Here is a 14,194-nt window from a genome sequence, read left to right on the forward strand (position 1 = left end):
CATAGATTAGAACAAAGCAATGTCTAGAGCAGCCCCTACAGCTGCCAGTAGGGGCCATGAGGAATTACCTTGTTTTCAGCCTTCACCTTTATTTGCCTATAATGGGTTTGCCGGATTTGTGCTTTGTCTTTAGCTTTACAAACTTTTGTGTCCATTAGAGTTTATAAGTGCAAAAGTATTGAGAGTGTTAATGCTGTCAGGAAACAGGTGTGATTGTATTGGAAAGGAAAATGATAGTACAAAAATCAAGTGGCCGGAATAAGGAGAATGCCGCCATGGCTGGTCTGGGAGGCTGGGCAGTGGGAATGACAGGAATGGTAGAACATAGTGGTGAGAGAAGGCGCATCTGATGGTTGGTAAGGGACAAGAAAAATAGATGGCTGGCTGGAATGGAAGAACAGCAAAACCATTTTGAACCCATGGTCTAGAGGATGGGCATTATGGTTAGATACTCATTAGCTCAAGGTTAATTCAGGAGAAGGGAGTTTGCTCCTGAAGGAGAAGTAAGATTTGGCTGAATTGCCACTCATGAAACTTGAACCGTCCGGCTTTCAGCATCATCAGCTCTGAGCCCGTTGGAATTTGCAGAACATCAAAGTGGGGTCTGAGGCAGCTGCTGCTAGCTCAGTGTCTAAGAAATTCCTTATGACACTGCCAAGCTTGTGGAGGGAGAGGGTCACCTGCCTTGACAGATTTCAGTGTCGCTGGAATGGTTTCATTTTGAGGAAAGATTCCTGCTACCTGCAAATTGGTAGACAGGCATCCAGATTCTAGAAATCTTCATCTTTCCCAGTTTATTAAATCCAGAGTAACTCACAGTAGAACCATCTTGCGGATCCCATCTGCACGTAAGTTGAGCAGGTTGAACTTCAACTGTACTTCAGGTGAACCTCTGATCTGTGAGCCGACAGACAGCCATTTTCCGAGCTCAAGGGTGGCACTGTCTATGGCATTTACATGATTTTGTTTAAAAAGCTGGGAAATCAAAGGCAAGTGCTGAGTTTGCTGGTAAGAAATGCAGGGTTCCCAGTACAGCACAAGCAAGGGAGAGGAGAGTGATTGGCGTGCCTACGCGAACAATCTATAGTTGCACTTGCTCACTTTGGCTGTAAATCGCGCGTGTTTTTAATTGTGAAGGAAAATAAAATTGTAGAACACATATGAAAACCTGGAAATAGATTTTTTTTTATATTAATGCCTAATAGGCAAATTCTAATGAAGGAGTTTGGAATGTTCTGTATCTTTCTGGGAATGAAACTCCTGGTACCAACTCCCTATGCCCCTCATAATAGCTAAGTCCATTGTAACTTTCAGTAATTGGTTTTTTATTAAAATAAGAGACTGCAGTATAAATTTTAGCGACTAGGCTAAATAGGCATTAACAGGCCCTGGGATCCAACCACAATTTGTAACATCGTTCCATTGGGAAAATAGATTCTAAGTGCCCAATAACTAACTTACAAATAGACTTTTGAATCATAGTCCATTTGAGAATAAGGAACTGTTTGTGATAGTAATACCTTCGATTGGCTTGCTTGAGAACTGCACAGAAGGGACCTATATTCTGCCACACATGTGCAGTGAACCCAGCTAGTCTGGGTTTGATCAAAGATTATTGCTGAGTGGGCACTGGAAGCTGAGGAATTAAAACCAAAGTAGAGGCTGGAGACAAGTCAAGGGTGGAGTTAGGAGGATGCATCTGGAGAGGTTTTAGTGGTAAGGAAGGTGTTCAGTCTCACAGGCAAACGTGTGATTCTGCACAGATGAAGTAAGAGAACAGGATGGTTCAGGTAGGAACGGAGGTGAGAAGTAGAGAACATCGCAAGCAAAAGGAGTAAGATACAAAGAAAAGAAGGATCAACCAGAAAATAGACTCATAATTATAGAGCACGAACTGAGGGCTGCTGGAGGGGAGGTGGGGGGGTGGGGGAAATGGGTGATGGGGATTAAGGAGGGCATGTGATGAGCACCGGCTGTTGTACGGAAGTGATGAATCACTCAGTTCTACGCCTGAAGTTAATATTACACTGTATGTTAACTAACTGGAATTTAAATTAAAACTTGAAAAAAAAAAAAAAAAAGGAAAGGAAAATGTAATGCAAAATGTACCAGGAAGGCAGAATGGCCCACATAGTAACAGTAATGTTTGGTGCTCTCTCTACAACCGGAGAGCATAGCTGCCATGTTTCTAACAGTCTGCAGTTCGGCACAGCCTCGGGGGCGTCATTCACTCCCATGGGCATCTCCTGCTCCAGGACGCCGGGTGCTGCCCTCCCATCCCGTCCGTGTACCAGCAGCCTTCTCTTCCATGTTCGGTACTACGCATGTATCTGTCGTGCAGTTACTACATTTTATTAGACAATAAGCATGAGGGCAGTTGTTGCGTGCTCAGTCTGTGTGCCCTCGCGTTGTCTTGGTCACAAGCCATGCCTTTTCATCTCTATATCCATTATGCCAAGAGTAGTAGTGCTGCATCACCAGTGGGCTCAAGGAGTTGTCTTTGCTCAGTCTGCTATACCAAAAATACCATAGACTGGCTGGCTTCCACAACACAAATCCATTCCTCGTGGTTCTGAAGGCTGGGAAGTCTAAGATCAAGGTGCCCGCAGATCCACTGTCTGACAATGGCCCTCTTCCTGGTTTATGGACTGGCTGCCTTCATGCTGTGTCCTCCTGTGGCTGAAGGCGCAGAGTGGGGTGCGGTGGGGAGAGAGAAAGGGAGAGAAGGAAGAAACTCTCTTGTAGCTTCTTGTTAAGGGCACTAATCTCATTGTGAGTGCTTCCCCCCTGTGACCTAATGACCTCCCAAAGGCCCCCACCTTCAAATACCATCACACTGGGGATTAGGGTTTCAATGCCTGAATTTTCAGGGGATACAAACATTCCGTCCATAGCACTTTGCGTGGTTCAACCTGAAAACATTTCAACTTAGTATCATCCGTGTTCCCCAGGCCACTGCAGGCTCTGGCCTAGGAGGCCCTCAGGAAGAGGGGCCACGTGGGTGACTGTGTGTCCCTGCCTGTCGCTGTTGAAACTCCAGCTCCCTTTCAGGTCCTTCCCTACACAGTTAATGGATTGACTGATTGTGGGGGGAAGGGGAAGATTGTACATGTCTCAGTAACCACCTTTCTGCCATTTACCATCCCACTGCTGGGCACCCTCCCTGCTCATGGCCCAGAGCCTCACGCACCGATAGGTGGTCAGCTGCCAGCACTCGGGCTGAGGAAGGAGGGTCCAGTCTGTCTTCCTGGGTGGGCCAGAGATACTCCCACGTGGAGAAAGTACCCCTTATAATACTACTACCGCTGCGTATCTTCATTTGTACGTGCCCCCTTACAAAAACACCGCAGACAGGGGTCTCCTTATCTCAGGGATTTGTATTCTTCAACCTTTTCCTCCGTAAGTCCAGGGGGAGGGGGTGGCAATGGAAGTAAAGGGCACTGGGCTAGACCGTGCCTCCATGACAGTGTTGGCATGTTGGCCACGGACCAGATCTGCAGAGCTTGCCTCATCCCTTTGAGTAGCATATTTCCCAAGAGGTTTTTCTGTCCACCACGCATCGACCCCTGGCAAGCACACTCCTCGGAATTGCCCAGACTTGTCTGAGCTCCCCGGTGAGTGCACCCAGGCTGCCACACCGGGATTTCCCTGAGTGGGTGGGAGTTTTTCTACCCAGATTCTAAAGGGCAGGCTGTTTGCACAGACAGGGTAAACATAGATGTTTTGTTTGAGATTCAGAATTATGCAACTAATGAAGAGTGAAAAGGTATGAAGTTTCCTTTATTTTTGCTAAAAGTCAACTGTTATTCTTAGGACACTCTTCTATCAATTATGCTTCTGTTATTACCTTGACAAAGAAGGCATTGTCAGTGATGGCATTTATTCACTGCCTGAAGCAGTACCACTGTGTATTTTCCTGGACGTAGGAAATTCTTAGTGCATAAACAGTAACCAGAGGAAGAATGGGCTTCATTGAGTGCTTATTATGTGCCAAGCCCAGCGCTAAGCAGGTGGCACCAATTAGCTCATTTGTTTGTAACAAAAGTGCTATGAGGTTACCTATTCTTAGCTGTTTTACACTAAAGAATTGCTGTTTAAAGAGGCTAAGTAACTTGCCCAGGGTCACAGAGGTAGTAAGTAGAGGGTTGGGACCAGACCCTGAGCCATCTGAGCACAGAACGGGGCTCTAGACCACAGTTATGCCTCAAATACATCTTTCTGATAAGTGTCGTCTCAAGTCTCTTGTCAAGAATGAAAAGGGAGCAGTAAGACAAGAGAACTTGCGCCGCCCTTTGCGATGGTAGCGGATCCTCAGTTTAACTAGAGGTAGAAAGATTCCTGTCCATTCGACATATTTCTTTAAGATGGTAATTTATGTTATCAGGTGGATAAATTATATGTAAATGTAGTTTAATAGCCAAAGGACACTTGTCCAGACAGATAATTTCAGCAGACTTTTGTGCTCCCCTCATTAACTTAAACCATATTTTTTATTATGAGCTAAAAATTTCATTCTTATATTTGAACCAGATATCCTAGTCATAGTCATAAATTCAACTGGGAAGTCAGACATACTTTTTTTTTTAAATCTAAAGAAAGATGCTGTGCTTTAATTGCATCTGATTAAGACATCACACCAAGGCACTTATTTCGGCTGGTAGTGATGTCTTAAAAAGTACTGTTTTAAAATGTTTAATTTGATTAGATATTTTCTGTAACATGAAAAAATGACCAGTTTGTGTCTTCTTCTAATGACCCATGGGGAGAAATTTTAATTTGAAGATTTCAGCAGAGGATAGAAATTAATCTTTTGTGTATATCCCCTAATACCTTTTGGAGGCTTTAAAGATTATCTGTGCAAACTGAGAAATGTTTGCCATTTAAGTTTTAGCAACTTTATCTTTTGAAAAGAAAACCCAAAAATACAACATCACGCTTTCATTTATATGGAGTTTCCTATTCTAGAGGCACCAAGAATAATATATATGTAGTGTAAAGGAGGAGGGAGAAAAACAGTCAGAAGAACCTTAACAATTAAAGTTCCAATGGAGAAGAATTTGGATGCTCTGGTTCAGCCTAGACTGCAACCAGAGTAGGTTACTGTAAATATCAAATGTAAATACCATTAAAGGGGATGTTTTCACCCATAAAACAGACCTAGCAGGCAGTTCAATGGAATTTTAATGTACATGTATATATACCCACATCAAATTAAACTCTGTATGTTTTACATTAGAATGGGCATGTCCTCACTTTAAGGAACTTTTGATTTTTTTCTTAAGTTCTGTTTTTGATATATTGAACACATAAATACATAACACCCCCCCCCCCCCATCTTGTTTCAGGCAACAAGGGCAGCCATTACGCAGCACTGCACTGACCTTGGGAATCTGTTGGGCAAGGAGAATGACGTGGCCCTCATCATCGATGGCCACACCCTGAAGTATGCGCTCTCCTTTGAAGTCAGGAGAAGCTTCCTGGATTTGGCGCTCTCCTGTAAAGCGGTCATATGCTGCAGGTAGGCATGTGCAGGCTGTGCGTGGTTCACATTCCAACATGGCTATCTCCTGTGCTTTTATTAAAAAAGACAGTGCATAGAAATTATAGGGGTAAAGTTTCATTTAAAAAACAAGCACAACAAAAATACTAGTTTAACTGTCCGTTCACAGATTTGGGGGAAAACAGTTAGTGGTTTTTACAGGTTTGTTTATTGTCTTCTGAGAAGATAAAAGAAGAACCAGAGCCTCTCTCCTGGGAGATTAACTAGAATAAGTTAGAAGAGCCCTATGTATGTGGGTCCTTGGTTCTGGATATTTGAGCTCAACTTCCAAGACCTGTGGGATATATAGTGGATATTTCTATTCAGTCAGTAAGGAGCTTTGGTTGGGTCCATGCTATACCAATTTTTGTGTTAGGATCTAACCAGATAACTTTGTTCGTTTTTTTTGTTTGTTTTTAATTCCAGCTACTTAACATACAATGTTATATTAGTTTCAGGTGAAGGACTCTCGTTTTTTCATGAAAGCTGGCAAGGTTTTTGAGGGTGGGTGTTGCTACATTCCACTGACTACTGGCCATGTGAGGTCCAGTTCTGATAGAGATTTGAGAGTCAGAATGATAAAGAAAATAAGCTACTAGAAAGATGAGCAGCACCACCATGATTGTGCAGGAAACAACTTGAAAGGTGAGAGGAGAGCTTCCCTTTTCTGAAAACACTGTGCGTAGGCAGTACCTGGTACATGGTTAAAGGCATAATCCGTATCATTGGATTAATAATCTCATTTATGCTTGCTCTTATATTTTATGGTTACACAGTTTTTGTACATTGTTTTCTTCGGTATTTTGTCAGAAGTCAGTTATCAGGATGCTTTTAAATTCCTCACTGCATTAATCCTTTAAGAATCCCAGTTGGGGATTCGATCATGGTCGTCACATTGACAAGATGGTCTTGCTGTTTCTGCCTTACTAAAAGTCCCTAGTGAGATCATCTGCCAGTCCTCTCTACCCAGACCTCTCATGTTTGGGATGGCCAGTCTGGGAGAAAGCTATTAGGAAAATCTCTCCCTTGTCTCCCCAACCTTGCTCCCCACTCCCAGTGGTTCTTATCTGAGACCAAAGAGTTTGTTGCCATTCCCCCATGAATACACCTCCCTACTCAGAACCCTGAACTGTCTTCACATGATGATAGTTCTCTCTCATTTTATCCTGCTCTCTTGATCCCTTTCCATAATTTGGAACAGGTCATCAAAGGCCAAGGAGAACTGGGGTGGCAGCTGGTGGAGGCTCCATGGTAGTAGAGAATGTAGCTGTTGTGCTGTGGTTGTAGGATGTTCAAGGACCTCGGGGTGGTGGGGGAGGAAAAATTCAAATGTGTCTGAAACAATGAATGAGAACTTGGTGTTACCTCTAAGTCAGGAAACTTGGTGCAGCTGAAAGGGACCTGACATAGTGAGGAATGACCAGAGCATTTGGAAATGAAAGGCCATGCTTCCTGGTTTTATGATGATCTCCCATCCTTTCTTTTTTTTTAAACAACTTTATTGAGATATAATTCACATATCATATAATTCACCCATTTGGAGTGTATAGTTCAATGGCTTTTAGTATATTCAGAGAGTTTTGTAACCATCACCACAACCAATTTTAGAATATTTTAATCACCCCCAAAAGAAACCCTATTATCTATTATTAATCAATCCCCATCTTCCTTTACCCTCCCCTAACCTCCCTCAGTACTAAACAGCCACAAATCTGCTTTCTTATCTGTACAGATTTACCTATTAGGGACATTTCATATGAATGCAGTTATATAAGATGTGGTCTTTTTTTGATTCCCTTCACTCAGCATAATGTTTTCAAGGTTCATCCATGTTGTGGAATATATCAGTACCTCATTCCTTTTCCCAGCTGAATAATATTCCAATGGTATGGATATACCATTGCTAGTCATCCATCTTGGTTAGCATTTGGATTGTTTATACTTTTCGACCATTATGAGTAATGCTGCTGTGAGGATTCATGTACAAATTTTTGTATGGACATCTGTTTTCATTTCTTTTGGGTGTATACCGAGGAGTAGAAATGCTGGGTCAGCTGGTAAGTCTATGTTTAATTTCTTGAAGAACTGTCAGACTGGTTTCCAAAGTGGCTACACCCTTTTATATTCCCACCAGCAGTTTGTGAGTGTTCTAGCTTGTCCGCATCCATCCATTGATTATTATCTTTTTCATTGTTTAGCCTAGTGGTTGTAAAGTGGTATCTCATAGTTTTGATTGCATTTCCCTGATGGTTAATGATGTTGAGCATCCTTTCAAGTGCTTATTGGCCTTTTATATATATTCGTTTTTTAAAAAAGATTTTATTTACTTGAGAAAGAGCGTGCGCGCGCGAGAGAGTGCGAGAGCGCACAGAGGGAGAGGGAGAAGCAGACTCCCCACTGAGCAAGGAGCCCGACTTAGGGCTCCATCCCAGAACCCTGAGATCATGACCTGAGCTGAAGGCAGACGCTTAACTGACTGAGCCACCCAGGTGCCCCCATTTGTATATATTCTTTGGAGAAATGTCTGTTCAAGTCCATTTTTAAATGGGATTGTTTGTCTTTTTATTATTGAATTGTAAGTGTTCTTTATGTATGCTGGATACAAGTATCTTATCAGAAATATGGTTTACAAATATTTTCTCCCATTCTACTGGCTGTCTTTTCATCTTCTTGAAAGTACTGTTGACAGCACAAAAGATTTTAATTTTGATGAAGTTCAATGTATCTGTTTATTCTTTCATCCTGTGCTTTGGTGCCCTATCCAGTGGTTCCCTTTTTTAAGTAGCTGATACTATGCTTTCTTTCCTGGGTTCCATTTGGGTAGTTTAGCTCAGAGACATGCAAATGGCAATAAGGGGGGAGTTGTGGTGAAATGCTCTTTTCTCGTAATTTCCTCTTTGTGTCTGTGTTATAACGCTGCTGAGTAGGTCCCTGATTTCTGTGAGGTCCTCAGCATTCGAGGTTGTGGGCCAGGGCCAGGGCCAGGGCCAGAAGTCATGGTAAAGGAGTCCCTTTCCCTGCCAACTGTGAGTTGGTCAAGAGGCCATCAACCTGACTTGTTGGTGAACAGAAACAAGCAACAAGAAACAACATGGAAAAGTCTGGTAAACTGTAAATCAAAGCAAACGTGCTCTCACTTCATGGGTTTTTCAAAGGGAAATCCAAACGAGTCCGTTTGGATTCTCCGGGGAGAGCAGGAATGCCTTCAAGGCTTTACAGGAACATGTTCTTTGCTTGCCAGGTGCTTGATACTAAAGAAAAACATCTTTTTCCCCTTCTTTCTTTGGCTGCTTTCAGAGGGCTTTGTGTGTCACATAAAGCTGTACACTCAAAGGCTTCCCAGGAAGGAGTTCAAACTGGAATTGGCCCAGAAAGAGGAAATTTCAAATTAAATACTGTTACTGTCTACAGAATAGAAGCACTAATTGAAAAAAGGAATCTAGGATAGTGTACTACTTTACCGCTCCAGGAGACATTTCTTGGCTGGTCTCACACTCAAGATTTAAAAAAAAAAATCAACACATACCTTTTTTCTTTTTTTAATAAAAGCACTCATGTACTTCAGATGTTGCTTACTACTCATTGAGAATTTAAACCTAAGTTAAATTTAATGTGACTTCAAACATAAGGTTGACCTTAATTCTCACTTTTCATCTTTAAAATGCAATCATTGTAAAGTTTACCCTTTTCTCTAATAATAGAAGAAAATAATTTCTTTTGGAAAATGACTTAAGTGAAATCATGAAGCTCTGTTGGCCATCAATATTGATTCAGAGACTGGTGAATGTTTTATAAAAACTGATAAATACTTTCAAGCTAAAATGTTTTAGGCAGAAAATGGGGGAAATAATGTAAGAATTTGTTAAATATTTTGCTGACGTTAGACTCAAACAATTTAGCTAATTATATATTATTATACCCAAATATTTTCCATGTAGTTAAAATCCTAGAAAGGTCATAAAAGGTCAGGAAAACAGGTACAGGTCTGTACTCTACTTGGCTTACTGCTGGAGCTGCCAGGGACAGCGCCACATTATTTGTTGAGGTATAAACTGATTGACCTAATAACATTTTTGTGGTAGGCTTGATATCTGTCCTGTATGTTCCTGGGTGTCATGGAATAGTGAATAAGAGTGTGTATTACAGTACTCCCCTCTTTTCTACTTTGCGTCTCATGTGGGCCTCAACTCCTTGAAAGCAGGGCTTCAGTGAAGCTAGCACATCCCCAGACTCCATTGACCTCCATCTTACCACATGCGACAGATTCTCAATTTCTTTCTTGATTCCTCCTCAGCAGCTGATGTCAGTGGCTCCCCCCACTGGATTCTCATCTATTTCTGTGACACTTCTTTTTCCTCCTACATATGTATCTTCCTTATGGGATCTTTTCAACAACCTTTGAAATATATTTCCAAGGTTTTGCCTTTGGCCTTATCATATTCCCACCCATATCTTCTCCCTGGTGCATTCCATTTATCTCCATGGCTTCATTCACCTTCTGCATTAGTGATTCTCAACTCTAGGTTTACACTGAATCATCTAGAGAACTTAAACAATTTGTTTTCTTCAAAAATTTAAATATGGGATTGTCATATGACCCAGCAATCCCACTGCTAGGTGTATAACCCACAGAATTAAAAACAGGTAAACAAATACTTGCATGCTCATGTTCATAGCAGCACTATTCATAACAGCAAAAAGGCAGAAACAACCCAAGTGTCCGTTAATGGATGAATGGATAAACAAAGTGTGGTATATCCATACAGTGGGATATTATTTGGACACAAAGAGGAAAAAGCACAGACACACATGCTACAATATTGGATGGATGAAGCTCAGACACGTAGTGAAAGAAGCTGTCACAAAAGATCACATATTAAATTATTCCATTCATAAAATAATCAGAATAAGTAAATCTATACAGACAGAAGGCAGATTAGTGGTTTCCAGGGGCTAAGGGAGGAGGAATGGGGAGTGACTGTTTAATGAGTACAGGGTTTCTTTCTGGGATGATGGAAATGATTTGGAAGTAGATAAAGATGGTGGTTGCACAACATTGTGAATATACTAGATGCCACTGAGCTGATATACTTTAAAATGGCTAGTTTTATGTGATGTGGGGAGCCTGCTTCTCCCTCTCCCTCTGCCACTCCCCCTGCTTGTGCTCTCTCTTTCTCTCAAATAAATAAATGAAAAAGAATTTTTAAAGATTTTATTTATTTATTTATTTTTGTGAGAGAGAGAGTGAGTATGAGTTGGGGGCAGAGACAGAGGGAGAAGCAGACTCCCCGCTGAGCAAGGAGCCTGATGCTGATGCGGGACTTAATCCTGACATGACCTGAGCTGAAGGCAGATGCTTAACCGACTGAGCCACCCAGGTATCCCATAAATAAAATCTTAAAAACAAAAAACAAGTGAGTAAAAGAGTTCATCCATGTAAATGAAATGTTTGTTGAATGAACAAAATGAAAGTTTGAATGAAAGCTTCATTCATTTGAATGAAATCTTTGTGGAAAGAAACAAAAAAACCCTCTGATTCCCAGGACAATTAAATGAGCCACAGATCTGTAGCCCCACCTGCATCTGAGACTTTTTCGCGCTGACATTCTTTTGACACCTTAAATTCAAAATGTATAAACTGAATTAGTCACAGTGCCCTCATCTGAGCACCTCCTCATTCCTTCTGGTCTTCTCCATTAGTTTACTGTCTCAGATGATGGTACCATGCACCACACAGCTGCCAGAGCCTTTTGGTAGCATAATAAGCATGATTTTGTATTTAAGGAGCCTATAAGAGACTAAATCATATGAGTAAATTATTACATTGAGTCAGAAATTGCACTCTCTTAATTTGTTGATCCTTGGTAAATATTGTCTTTGTTTGTATAAATGAAGAAACAAAGGCCTCAGTAAAATTACATTGTCTCACCTAGTAATCAGTTTATCCTAGATAGGAGCAGTACCAGGCTGCAGCAGCTAATTTATAGTCACGTGTTTATGACTGTTAGTACTTGAGTTTTATATGAAGTTTTTGCTTTTAAATTATTTTCAAACTGTAGATTTTGGTTAAACCTGTTTAGCATCTAGGATCTGCCTTTCTCTAAGAATTCATGTAGAAAATGTGTAAACCATTTTTATGTTCAAGAAGGGGTTCTCTGTTCTCTCTGCCCTGTGTCCTTGGAACTACCATCTTTCATGTTTTCTCATTTTTCCTTTTTCTTTGAAGTTCTTTAGTTTTCTCAAAATGGAGATAAATTTTATAGGCACAAGACTTGGGATGGCGGGGGCAGGAGGGGGCTGTCTTTGACCTCTTGAGAACATTCAGGAATTTTAAAAGTTAACATGTATTGTCAGGAAAAGAGTCATCAAAGAATCATCAGGGTTCCCCTTGTGAGGAAGTTGGTTGAGGGCCCTGCCACAGTTCCCTGCAAACACAGGTGATGCTCATTGTCTCCAGTGCTGCCATATTAGCAGACATGATTTATGGCTGTTTGTCTCTGGGCAGGAGATGGAATGGGAGGAAAACACCACAGCAGGGATTTCCACTGGATGTGCAAATGAAGGGTTTCAGAAGACATCATTTATTTTCTTGGATGTGTTTTGAGTTCTGTCTTTCAGGGCAGATTCAAAGATAAACATGTGTGAACCTACTGTAATATCATAGAAATACAGTCAAGCGAAGAAAACAGAATGGACACAATGAATGTTTCTAAAAACTTTTTGGGTTTATTTTTCTAACTTTAAGAGTGACTTATATGTCTTGTAGAAAAAATTAGAAAATTCAGATAAGCAAGAAGAAAGAAAACAGAATTCACAATCCCACCAACTAGAGTTCATGACTTAACAATTGGTATTTAAATCTAGATCTCTTTCAGTTAAAATACTTTTTATTGGAAATGGGTTAGCTTATTCACAATATGTGAAATGAAAAAGGGTATAAACCTTTAAAGAGGTTATAGGGGAGCCTGGGTATTTAAGCCAGTTAAGCATCTGACTCTTGATTTCGGCTCAGATCATGATCTTAGGGCTAGGGTCATGGGATCAAGCCCCACATCAGGCTCCATGCTCAGCAGGGAATCTGCTTGAGATTCTCTCTCTCCCTCTGCCATCCCCTCCACTCGAGCTCACGCTCTTGCTCGCTCTCTCTCAAATAAATAAATTTTTTTTTTTTAAGATTTCATTTATTTATTTGACAGAGAGAGACACAGCGAGAGAGGGAACATAAGCAGGGGGAGTGGGAGAGGGAGAAGCAGGCTTCCCGTGGAGCAGGGACCCCGATGCGGAGCTTGATCCCAGGACCATCATGACCTGAGCCGAAGGCAGACGCTTAACAACTGAGCCACCCAGGTGCCTCTCAAATAAATAAATCTTGAAAAAAAAGGTTATAAAGGTTTAGTTTCTATGTCAAATAGCAATATAAAATGTTTTTAAAAAGCTTGCTAGTATTCTGTTATTTAAAAACACAATGATTAATCTATTCCTAGTTGTTGGATATTTGGGTTAACAGGTTATTTTTTTACTATTATAAATATCACTGTAAAAAATGAGGCGGGGGAATCGAAGGGGGAGACAAACCATGAGAGACTATGGACTCTGAGAAACAAACTGAGGGTTCTAGAGGGGAGGGGGTGGGGGGATGGGCTAGCCCGGTGATGAGTATTGGGGAGGGCATGTATTGCATGGAGCACTGGGTGTTATCCACAAACAATGAATCATGGAACACTACATCAAAAACTAATGATGTAATGTATGGTGATTAACATAACATAATAAATTAAAAAATAAATATCACTGTAATAAGATTTTTATAGCTAAATCTTTGCAAAGACATTTGATGATTTCCATACAATAATGATGGATTCAAGAGCAAGCCACGTAGAAATTGGCAGAAGTGTTTGTACCCTTTACCTAAGAAAGTGAAGTTACTTGATTTGGAGTGAGAGAGCTGTGGTCAGTAGCTAACTCCCTGCAGGGACAAATGTGTTCTCCTCCATTTAGTCAGCAAAGTCTGGGGTTTATTATCCTCACTAAGAAGGGGGAGCAGTTAAGAGATTACTTTGTGACAGGATACATATAGGAGTAGAATCTGAAAAGAAGTCAGCACAGCATTTTTATACACTGACGGTATATCATTTCCATAGCTTGCTCACTCCTATACTCATTTTCTGGACTCTCTTAAGCTGGTGACTCACTTAGCCTGCATCCAAAAACCTGTACATCAGTTTTTTTTTTTTTTTTTGACTTTTTAAAAAAACTTTTTTATTGTTATGTTAATCACCATACATTACATCATTAGTTTTTGATGTAGTGTTCCATGATTCATTGTTTGTGCATAACACCCAGTGCTCCATGCAGAACGTGCCCTATTTAATACCCATCACCAGGCTAACCCATCCTCCCACCCCCCCTCCCCTCTAGAACCCTCAGTTTGTTTTTCAGAGTCCATCGTCTCTCATGGTTCGTCTCCCCCTCCGATTTCCCCCCCTTCATTCTTCCCCTCCTACTATCTTCTTCTTCTTTTTTTTTCTTAACTAATATTGCATTATTTGTTTCAGAGGTACAGATCTGTGATTTAACAGTCTTGCACAATTCACAGTGCTCACCATAGTGTATACCCTCCCCAGTGTCTATCCCCCAGCAACCCCATCCCTCCCA

General features: G+C 41.1%; 1 protein-coding gene across 3 annotated transcripts in view; it reads left to right on the forward strand.

The window, feature by feature from the left end:
- The window catches only part of LOC102734599 (phospholipid-transporting ATPase IB), a 567,820-nt gene that overhangs the window by 263,125 nt on the left and 290,501 nt on the right, over positions 1 to 14,194 (forward strand). For all 3 annotated transcript variants that reach the window (XM_081814745.1, XM_081814746.1, XM_081814748.1), the window contains exon 25: positions 5,346 to 5,518. In XM_081814745.1, the coding sequence (XP_081670871.1) occupies positions 5,346 to 5,518 (173 nt within the window). The remainder of the gene's footprint in view (positions 1 to 5,345; positions 5,519 to 14,194) is intronic.

This window comes from Leptonychotes weddellii, chromosome 3 (genome assembly GCF_054177405.1).
Source record: "Leptonychotes weddellii isolate Sample4059 chromosome 3, ASM5417740v2, whole genome shotgun sequence".
NCBI lineage: Eukaryota > Metazoa > Chordata > Mammalia > Carnivora > Phocidae > Leptonychotes > Leptonychotes weddellii.